At 36.6% G+C, this 12,018-nt stretch overlaps 1 protein-coding gene across 12 annotated transcripts in view; it reads left to right on the forward strand.

The window, feature by feature from the left end:
- TTC23 (tetratricopeptide repeat domain 23) overlaps positions 1 to 12,018 on the forward strand; it is a 108,492-nt gene that overhangs the window by 38,597 nt on the left and 57,877 nt on the right. For all 12 annotated transcript variants that reach the window (XM_017973270.4, XM_078375987.1, XM_035303715.3 and 9 more), the window contains one exon: positions 11,200 to 11,377. In XM_017973270.4, the coding sequence (XP_017828759.3) occupies positions 11,200 to 11,377 (178 nt within the window). The remainder of the gene's footprint in view (positions 1 to 11,199; positions 11,378 to 12,018) is intronic.

Genomic DNA, 12,018 nt, shown 5'->3' on the forward strand with positions numbered 1-12,018 from the left:
TTTGTCTCATGCTCTCACTGAAGTCACAAGATTTGGAAAGTGATTCTAACACAAGTTTTCCAAAAGGGAAAGGGGATGGAGAAAGTTTCTTCCTTAACTCGTACTTCCTGGGATGGAGGAGAAGATAATGGAGAAGTGATGTGGCAAGGGAGACAGAGTACAATATCTATCTGCCATCCCCTTGTTAAGATGATGGGGTTCTTCTTAGTTCCATAAGCTGCTCCAGAAATGCTTCCCACTGGAATTTCTGATAATTCAGTAATAGCCTTTGCTTTTAGATCCCATAGTCCTCCCAAACTTGGTCCAGTCAGAAATTTCCACATCTATCTTTTGCTTTCTGGTCTCGGCGTTAAAAATTTTTTTTTTAGTTCTTATCATCACCTGAGGTCCTTGGTATCTAAGTTGCATTTTCTCTGCTTCTGTCTTTTGGACATTAAGCCTCTAATAAACACTCGTATGTTCAAAGTCCTGCTTCTCCCTTGCCTGCTCGCTGGGAACATCCTGCTCTTCTCCAGCAGAGATGGTTTCTCCTGTAAGCTCTTCCCATGGGACACTATGTGCCTGGAATACTTTTTGCTTACTTGACAAAGAAAGAAATTGCTTCTTTTCTCTGGCACTCTTCCTAATCCTGTATTTCTGTGACTGAGGAGATGCTCTTAACTTACAGAAGTCTGATTTAACAAAAAAAAAAAAAAAAAATTTTAATGTAGGGAAGCCAAAGAAGAACCACATGGCACAGATTACTTTCATACACTTTATCTGCTTTCTATTTCTTGACTCTCCTAAAGCTTTAAGGTTTTCGATCACTACATTTCAGTCTTTCTCTGACACTATACCCTTATAATGTACATTTGCCTAAACATATAAGAATAATGATTTAAATAATAGAATAATAATGTTTTTAAATAACGTGCTATTAGTATATAACATAAATATAAAATAATATATCTCTAAATAAGTACACAATGTATAATAATATATATCAAGTAATAGGCCAGGCACAGTGACTTACACCTATAATCCCAGAACTTTAGGAGGCCAACGCAGGTAGACCATTTGAGCCCAGCAAGACAGCTTGGGCAACATGGCGAAACCCTGTCTCAAATGAGTGCAACTAATACAAAATTACTAATACAAAAAATTAGCCAGGCATGGTGGCATGCACCAGTAGTCCTGGCTATTCTCGATGCTGAGGTGGGAGGACTGCTTGAGACTAGGAGCTAGAGGTTGCAGTGAGCAAAGATCATGCCACTGAACTCCAGTCTGGGTGACAGAGTGAGACTCCTTCTCAAAAATATAATAATAATAATGATTTTTTTAAAACCACACTAGCTACCAATTACTGACCACCTTCTGTGTCAGGCTTTTGCTAAGTGCTTTATGGAGGTCATCTCCTTAGTCCTCTCTATGTAGTGGATACTGTTAGTATTCCCATGTTCAAATGTAGCATCTAAGGCTGAGAGAAGTGAGGTCACTTCCCAGGTCACACAGGAAGTGATGAAGCTGGGAACTGGTACAGCAGAGCCCTGTCTATCCAACGCTAGTGCCCAGGCTCCTAACCATGTCACAGATTGCATTCAGACTGATGTAGACCGGAAATCCCGCAGTGCATTCAGCAGAGCAAAGCCTTTACCTGTATGTATCAGGTGATAAAAAGAGACCCAGATGTAACTTTTTTTCTCATGTTGGCTATGGAAAATCCCATTTGTCCTGTTTTGGGATTAGTTTCTCATCAGATTCTGATCAGTGGTATTCCCACAAAGCCTTTCCTTTATACTGGTGCTCACAATTCTTGCCAAATTCTAGAGCTTTTAAAAGGAAACTCTGTTGCCTTAGTAATACCAGAGATTGCATTTGTTTATCGCATGTTAAAACAAGTCTCCAACCCTGTGAGATCTGAAACTTGTCTGAAATGAGATAGTGTCTCCTTGTGTGCTCTGTAGAATTACTGTGTATATATTTTCATTCAATAAAATATGCCATGGTTTAAGTTGTGCACCTGCCAAATTAGCATACTGCCACATTCTGTTATTCAAAATTCTCTCTCTTTTCATCTGTCTAGTGTATCTCTTAAGCTACGAAGCACATTGTGAGTACACTAGATAATAAATCCTCAAAGCATCCCTGACAGGTAGATAGAAATGGAAAGGAGAAAATGTTGCTCTCCTAGACATTACTATGAGAAAATGGAAAAAGACAAGATTACCTGAAATTGACTGATGCTTTAAGTAAGTTGTAGATGGATGTAAGACTATAATTTAGTTATTTCTTTATGTAGTACTCTCAGTTCCTTTTTTATTAAATATATTATAAAACTAAAGCAATTTTATTTTCTATTTTACCTTTTCTTTTATGTGAATAGTGTACTCACAGTGAGCTTCTGAAGGCTCATTATGGGTTGCATTAGCTTGATAGCCTCCATTTCTGGCTGTGTTAGTGCCAGGACCATGGAATAGCCTGCAACAGCAACCTCAAGAGGTGAGGGGTAGGATGTGCTTTATTCTTTGTGCAATAGTATGTTGTATTCATCTTTTTAATAAAATATTTTAAGCACATATATCTGTAGTATTATGTAAATTCTGTAGGGTAAAGAATATCATACACACTGCTAAGCTTACGAAATTCATTTCTGATAAAAGGAAGCTTGTTATGCAGTCTTCCCAATCTCATTTTCTTCCCATACATTATGGGCAATTATCATGCTGAAATTTAGTGTTTTTCATTCCTCTGAATGTTTTCGTACCTTTACTGTGTATATGTATAGCATATGGGTGTGTGTATATAATTTAATTTGTCATATTTTTAAATTGTATATGTATGTTTCCTTCTATAACTTGCTTTTTTCTCATTACATCTGTATTTTTGAGATATATGCCTACTAATTGATATAATCCAGCTCTAGTCTCTTCATTTTAGACCTCCATATGGTGTTTAATTGTCTGACTTTCACCTAATTTGTCCGTGTTGATGAAGGTGAACATGTGAATTGTTTTCAATTTTTTTCTACTGTAAATACTACTTACATGAAAATTCCTATACAAGTCTCTCTGGGCACATATGCAAGATTATCTCTGAGGTATAGTCCCAGGATTGGAACTGTTTAGTTGACAAGTACCTGCATCTTCAATTTTACTTGTTTTACCAAACGCTTTCTAACAATTTATGCTCCCACCAGCAGGGTGTGTAAATTCTTGTTACTCAACATCCTCAGGCTTTTTATAGTTCTCAATTATATGGATGCAAAATTATATCCTATGGTTTATTTATTTATTTTGAGACAGAGTCTCAGTCTTATCACCCAGGCTGGAGCGCAGTGGCGTGATCTCAGCTCACTGCAACCTGCACCTCCTGGGTTCAAGTGATTCTCATGCCTCAGCCTCCCGAGTAGCTGGGATTGTAAGCACATGCCATCATGCCCAGCTAATTTTTATAACTTTGGTAGAGATGGGGTTTCACTGGCTTGTCTCAAACTCCTGACCTCAAGTGATCTGCCTGCCTCAGCCTCCCCAAATGCTGGGATTACAGGCGTGAGCCACCACACCCAGCCCTTATGGTTTCTTTAACTGCATTTTTCTGATAGGGAGGTTAAATATCTTTTTATATGTTTGCTAGACATTTGGAATTCCTGTTCTGTGAATTATCTGTTCACATGTTTTGCTTATTTGCTATTGAGCTGTTTGCATTTTTCTTATAAATTGGTAGATATTCTTCATATTTCTGGAAACAAGTTATTTGCTGTTTATATATATTGTATATACTTCAAATATGTAGTTTGCCTTGAATTTTGATGCACAGGAGTTTTTGTTTTTAATATGACCAATTTTACCTATCTTTTCTGCTCTTATTTGTGTGTGTGTGTGTATATATATATATATATATATATATGAAATCCTTTTTCATGTATATGTGTGTGTGTATATATATATATATATATATATATAAAGGATTTCTTATATATATAAGAAACCCAAAGTCACAGGGTTACTTTTCCATACGTTTTCTCTCAAACATATTAAAGTTTTGGTTTTTAAACTTAGGACTCCTAAACAGCCATTGGGTCAATGAAGAAATTAAGAAGGAAATTAAAAAATTTTTTGAAACAAATGAAAATGGAAACATAACATACCAAAACATATAAAAACAAATACTAAAAATCCAAGCACAAATAAAATTGAGAGTAAAAAAATACAAAAGATCAATATAACAGAATGTTTGTTTTTGAAGATAAATGAAATCAACAAACCTTTACCAGACTAAGAAAAACAGAGAAGGCCCAAATAAATGAAATCAGAGACAAGAAAGGAGACAATACAATTGCTACCACAGAAATTCAGAGGATCATTAGATGCTACTATGGGCAACTATATGCAATAAATTGGAAAACCTAGAAGAAATTGATAAAAAATTCCTAGACATATATAATGATTGAACCATGAAGAAATCAGAAACCTGAATAAATCAATGAATAACAAGATGGAAGCAATGATAGAATGTCTTCCATCAAAGAAAAGCCCAAAATCTGATGGCTTCAGTACTAAATTCTAGCACACATTTTGAGAAGAACTCTTCATAAACTGTTCCAGAAAAATTGAGGACGAAGCAGTACTTCCAAACTCATTGTGTGAGGCCAGCGTTATCTCAATACCAAAACCAGACAAAGAGATATCAAAAAAGAAAACTATGAATCAATAATCTCTGATACATATGGATGCAAAATCCTCAAACCAAATTCAACTACACATTAAAAAGCTCATTTATCTTGACCAAGTGGAATGCATCCCAGGGATGCAAGGGTGGTTCAACATACACAAATCCATAAACAGGATGAAGGACAAAACCATACGATCATTTCAATAGATGCTGAAAGGCATTTGATACAATTCAGCATCCCTTCATGATAAAAACTTAGCAAACTGGATTTAAATGAATATACCACAACACAATAAAAGCCATATATGACAAACTGCCCACTTTTACCATTTTTATTTGACATAGTGCAGAAAGCTCTAGCCCAAGCAATTAGGCAAGAAAAATAAAGGACATCCAAATTAAAAAGGAAGAATTCAAATTATCCTTGTTTGTAGATGATACGATCTTATATTTAGAAAAACCTATAAATTCTGCCAAAAAGCTATGAGAACTAATCAACAAATTCAGTAAAGTTGCAGGATACAAAATCAACATACAAAAGTCCATAGCATTTCTGTATGCCAACAGCTAACAATCTGAAAAAGAAACCAAGAAAATCATCCCATTTACAGTAGCTACAAAAAAAACTAGCAATGAATAAGATTAAATACTTACGAATAAACTTAACCAAAGAAGTGAAAGATCTCTACAATGGAAACTATAAAACATTGATGATACAAAATGAGGAGGACACACAAAAAGATTTCATGGTCATGGATTGGAAGGATCAATATTTTTGAAATGTGCATACGATCCAAAGCAATCTACAGATTTAATACATTCTCAAAGTATCACTTCTCATTATCAAAATACCAGTTACATTCATCATAGAAATAGAAAAAACCCTAACATTTATATGGAACCACAAAAGTCTTAAAATAGTCAAAGAAATCCTGAGCAAAAAGAACAAAGCTGGAGGCATCAGATTACCTGACTTCACTCTATGCTGCAGAGCTATACTAATCAAAACAGCATGATACTGGCATAAAAATAGACACATAGACCAATAGAACAGAAAAAAAAACCAGAAGTCCATGCATTTACAGTCAACTCATTTTTGAAAAGGTGCCAAGAACATACATTGGGAGAGGTATAATGTCTTCAAAAAATGGTGCTGGGAAAACTGGATATCCATATGCATGAGAATGAAACTAGACCCCTAGCTCTCACTATATGCAAAAATCGAATTAAAATTCATTAAAGACTTAAACCTGGCCAGGTACAGGAGCACATGCCTGTAGTCACAGCACTTTGGGAGGCCAAGGCAGGAAGATCACTTGAGCCCAGGAGTTCAAGACCAGCATGGGCAACATGGTAAAATTCCATCTTTACAAACAAAATTATCCAGGTGCATGGTGGTGTGCACCTATAGTCCCAGCTATTCCGGGGGCTAAGGTGGAAGAATTACTTGACTGCAGGAGGTTGAGGCTGCAGTGAGCCATGATCACACCACTGTACTCCAGCCTGGGCCACAGAACAAGACCTATTTCAAAGAACAAAACAACAACAACAACAAAACCTTAAATCTAAGACTGAAACTCTGAAACTACTGGAAGACAATATTAAGAAAACACTCCAGGAAGTTGGTCTGGGCAAAGGTTTCTTAAGGAAGACCTCAAAAACATAGGCAACCAAAGCAAAACTGGACAAATGAGATCACATCAAGCTAAAAGACTGCACAGCAAAGGAAACAACAAAGTGAAGAAACAATCCATGTATGACAAAATACATGGATTTCACAGAATGTGTGAAAATATTTGCAAACTACCCATCTGTCAAGGGATTAATAACCAGAATAAATAAGGAGCTCAAACAACTCAATTGGTAAAGTCAACCTGATTTTAAAATAGACAAAAGATCTGAATAGATATTTTTCAAAAGAAGACATACAAATGGCCAACAAGTATATGAAAAATACTCAACATCACTAATCATCAGAGCAATGCAAATCAAAACTACAATCTATCATACCCCAGTTAAAATGCCTTCTATTAAAAAGGCAATAATAGATGCTGGTGAGGATGTAGAGAAAGGGGGACACTCATACATTGTTGGTGGGAATGCAAGTTAGTACAGCCACTATGGAGAACAGTGTAGAAGTTTCTCAGAAAACTAAAAATAGAACTACCATATGATCCAGCAATCCCACTGCCCCATGTATACCCCAAAGAAAGGAAATCGGTGTATCAGAGGTATCTGCACTCCCATGTTTATTGCAGCACTATTCAAAACAACCAACCTAGGATTCAACCGAAGTGTCAATTGGTGCATGAATGGATAAAGAAAATTTGGTAGATATACATAATGAAATATTACTCAGCCATAAAAAAAGATGAAATTCTGTCATTTGCAGCAAAATGGATGGAACTGGAGGACATTATGTTAAGTGAAATAAGCCAGGCACAGAAAATATCACATTTGGGATATCAAATGTGGGAGCTCAAAATATTTTTAAAAAGAAAGGAAAAATTGAACTAACAGAGATAGAGAGCAGAATGATGGTTACTACAGGCTTTGAAGAGTAGTAGGGAGTGAGAGATGAAGAGGGGAAGGTTATTGGGTATAAAAATATAGGTGAATAGTGGGAATAAGACCTAATGTTTGGTAGCACAATAGGTTGACTATAGTTAACAATATTTATTTTCTATTTTTTAAAAACTAAAAGAATGGAACTGTCATGTTCCTAACACAAAGAAATCCTAAATTCTTGAGGTGATGGGTATGCTAATAATCCTGATTTGATCATTAACTTTGTATGCTTATATGAAAATTTTACATGTACCCCATACATATGTACAATTATTATGTATCCATAATAATTAAAAATAAATTTTAAAAAATTGTCCTCTAGGCCAGGAACAGTGGCTAATGCCTGTAACCCCAGCACTTTGGGAGGCCGAGGCAGGTAAATCACGAGGTCAGGAGATCTTGACTAACCTGATCAACATTGTGAAACCCCATCTCTACTAAAAATACAAAAATTAGCCAGGCATGGTGGACCACACCTGTAATCCCAGCTACTCAGGAATCTGAGGCAGGAGAATCACTTGAACCTGGGAAATGGAGGAGGCAGTGAGCCGAGATCACATCACTGCACTCCAGCATGGGTGACAGAGCAAGACTCCATCTAAAAAAAAAAATTTGTCGTCCAATCTACTTGGAACTTTTGTGTACATGGAATGAGATATCTCATTTTATATACATTTTGTTTTTATTTTTCTATTCTTACTTTTATTGATGAGTATGTATCCTTATAATAAATTATTCTAAATTTTTTTAAAAACTCAAATTGGATAAGAAAATCCCCACCTCGCTTGTACAATAGTTTCAGTCAGTTTCTCTGATTTTGCCTATTGTTTGGACTTTTCAAACTCTTATATGGCTGCTGTTGGGGTTGAGCTGAGATCACAATTGAGCCCGTTTCAACATGTGAACAAACTGAGGCTGTTGCATATGGCATGCAGGTTAGGAGGAGAAGGAATAAAAGATATTATGTGTAGACATTTAATCCTAATCTGTGTGGTGTGCTTCTGTCTGCAAAGCACTTTCACGGACATCTTACTCAATTCTCACAACAACCAGTGTGTTCTGATGATGAAACCAAGGTTCAGAGACATTTTGTGCTTATCCGAGTTTTGTCAGCAAGACTGCTTAGACTACAGTTTGGGTTTTTACTCCCACTTAACCTGTAACTGATTTTCCTGCCTTTCCTTTTGTTTTCTTTTCCATAACATTTTCTCTGAGCGTTAGGTATTTGAAGGATGACTTTTTGAGACCTGAAGAGGTGACCTGGTGTTAACTTGGAATGATATGCTGTGCTTTGGGCTGAGATAGTAGGTGGCTACAAGTTTTCCATGGTCCACACCCTATTAATATACCCCCAAACATTTTAGTGACTTACTCAGGAGAGAAGGAATTTTTAATATATCAATGAATACATGCCTTGTTACTGTTTTCTTTTTTGCTCATTTGTGGCTTGATTACTAAACTTACTGCTTTCTTTTAAAGCAGTTGCCCAGATGAAATTATCTTGGTGTTTGTACTTCCTTCATTTCTCTTCTGTGACTTTTACGGGCAATCTGAGAAACAAAGGACCCATTCTTTCTTCCATGGCACACTGCATCATTTATGATCATGAGACAGGAAAAAGATGAAGATTTTTTTCCTTCTCTCAAATATCCATGGTGTTGTCTGAGTTCTCTAGGCTGAATTAAATGGGAAAAAACTGAAATCATTTTAGGTTTTACAGAAAGTATGTAACTTTCTCTAGATTCTAGACCAGAGGTCAGCAAACTTTTTCCCTAAAAGCCCAGATAATAACTATTTTAGATATTGTAGGCCATATGGTCTCTGTAGTAACCAATGAACTCTGTCATATTTCAAAAGCAGCTATGGATGATATGTAAACGAATGGGCATGGCGTTTTTCAGTAAAACTTTATTTACAAAAATGAAAACCAGCAAATTTGGCTCCCACACTATAGTTTGCTAACTCCCATTTTTGTTTATTTAAGTTTTGTCTATCAGGAAATCTAAGTCTTTGGCTAAATGATTTCTTACCAATCATATGTTTCAGAGACTCTATCACCAAAGGTTCTAATGGGTTTTCTCTGCAAATATAAAGTATGATATTTACAAAACTGATGACTACCCACTACATTCTAAGCTCCTTCAGCATCAGAAAGGATGCCCAGTATTACTGGGTCACCTATTAATCTTTTTCCTTCCCAGATTAGAGTTTCTACAAGCTGTAGCCTGCCTTGGTCCCTGAACTTTTCCTGTATTTTTAAACATCTTCACAATTATAGAAGGTATCCAGATTCATAAACTCTTCAATCAGCATTTGATTCCACTGTGACCATCTGAACCACAGAACTGAAAAGTATCTTTACTTCTATTAGTTAATTCCTTTGGAGAACAAAAATAGTTGAAAATAATATCTATTTTTTGCAGTCTTTTAGTTTTCCCTTGGGCAGTCTGAGACTCACAAGGCCTTTTGGTATTAAAGGTTCTGGGGTGGGGGGCAACATAGGAGGCATTATAAATTTTGCATGTAAGATTTTTCCATGAAAGAAAAGTTTCCTAATAGTCTTAACAAACATTCTGGAGAAGATTATTTTTATTTTTTATTTTCTTTTTTTTTCCTTTTTATTTATTTATTTTTAAAAACGGGGTTTCACCATGTGAACGGGGCTGGTCTTGAACTCCCGACCTCAGGTGATCCGCCTGCCTTGGCCTGGAAAGTGCTTGAATTACAGGTGTGAGCCACCACACCTGGCCTGGAAGATTATTTTTAAATGTGTGTTGTGTTTGCTGAAAAATATGTAGGGATACATTTTTTATATGAGAGATGCTTATTCTAAGAAGCTATAGAAGTATTTTCCCACTGCCACCTTTACTTATAATTTCTAAATTAGCGTTTTTATGATACAAAAGTAACACATTTTCATAGAAGAAAATTTGGGAAATTTAGAAAAGCACAAGCAAGAAAAGTAAAATGATGTAACAGCTTAGAGATAAGTATTGCTAACATGTTCATGACCATCCTTTTGCCATCTTTCTATGCATGTCTGTACATGCAGATCAGATATAAAATTTTCACATGCATGAGATGAAATACAGAACATTCTGTAGCCTGCCTTTTCACTGAAGTATGCAGAATGGGTAAACTTCTGTATCAGTACATGCGGATCAGCACTAATTTTTATGGCTACGTGGCATCCCACAGCGTGGATGTACTTCCTGTAACCTGCTTGCATTGTCTCCTATTGGGGCATTGTAAGTGCTTTTGGACTTTTGCACCATTAGAGAGAATGCTAAGGTAAACGTTCTTCTATATATATATCTTCTTGCACTGCCAGAGTATCTCTTCAAGATAAATTCCTAGAATTGGAATTAGCAAAATTGTATGTGTACGTGTGTGTGTGTGTGTATGTGTACATATATGTTTATGATTCTGATATAGAAAAGTTTATACCCAAACTATATTCTCCTCAATGGTTAATGAGAGGGCGTCACATCCTCCCCAATACTGGGAAATTTCTAAGATTTCTCAACAGATCAGTTATCAGCATCTCAGCATCCTTTCCTTGATGGTTGCTATTGTTGTTTTGTGAAGTATTTTACAGTTTTTAAACCAATACCTACCTATGTATTGCACTTACTATGTGTCAGAGATTATTCTAGGTATTTTATGAATATCAATTAATTTAATATTCATAATAACCCAGTGAAGTGTGAGCACTGTTATCCTTAATTCACAAATGAGGAAATGAGTGACTTGAAGGTCATACATGTAGTCAGTGGTGAAGCCAGGACTCCACCCTTCCAGGTGATTCCAGACCCCATCTTCTTAACCACCATGCCCTGCTGCCTCTCAGAGGAAAAGCTCTGTTAGCAAGGAAATGAACCTGGACACCAGGAATCAGAGAGTCACATCCTAACTACCAGCTCACCTTTATTTTCTTATTTTCTATTTAAATGATTAAAATAATTCTTTTGATTTTTTTAGGATGTATCAAGGTCAGAAGAAATCAAAAGAAGCTTTGCCCCACTATCAAGCAGCTTTGGAATATGTTGAGATCAGTAAGGGTGAAAAAAGTCTTGAGTGTGTACCAGTATTGAGAGAATTAGCAGGGGTAGAGCAAGCCCTGGGACTCCATGATGCATCCATCAACCACTTCCTCCAGGTAAGCTACAAGGTCCTGGCTACCAAAGCTGTTCTAGACCCAGTGCTTTCCATAGACACAAGTGGCACAGCAGCTATGAAAGTGCGTGGCTTTGTCACTTGCTCTAGATAAAGACAACACTTGGCCTAGAGTAGATGCTTAACAAAGGTGCTCTATCAGATGGCCACGTGGGCAAGTGCTGGTACTGGTCCCCTATTAGCCATTGCACAGACTACAAACAGCCTGAGATACCCTAAAGGGGATTTCTTTATCCTTTAATATTTCTTTAGAGCTTATGTTACCAAACTGATAAGGACTCTTTTTTTTCTACATTCTAAAATCTTCACCTGAAGCCACTTAGAGTTATGTCTGTTAGCTGCTAGTCTACTTTATCTTTGCAAGATTCTTCAGTGAATGTGTCAGGGTTCTCCAGAGAAACAGCACTAACAGGATATGTACACACACACACACACACACACACACACACACACAGAGAGAGAGAGAGAGAGAGAGATTGTGTTTGTTTGTTTTTCATTGTTTTTAGAGAGACAGGGTTTTATCATGTTGACCAGACTGATTTCAAACTCCTGGGTTCAAGTGATCCTCCTGCCTCAGCCTCCCAAAGTGCTGGGATTATAGGCTTGAGCCACCAGATCCGGCCT

This window comes from Callithrix jacchus, chromosome 6, assembly GCF_049354715.1.
Source record: "Callithrix jacchus isolate 240 chromosome 6, calJac240_pri, whole genome shotgun sequence".
NCBI classification, from domain to species: Eukaryota; Metazoa; Chordata; class Mammalia; order Primates; family Cebidae; genus Callithrix; species Callithrix jacchus.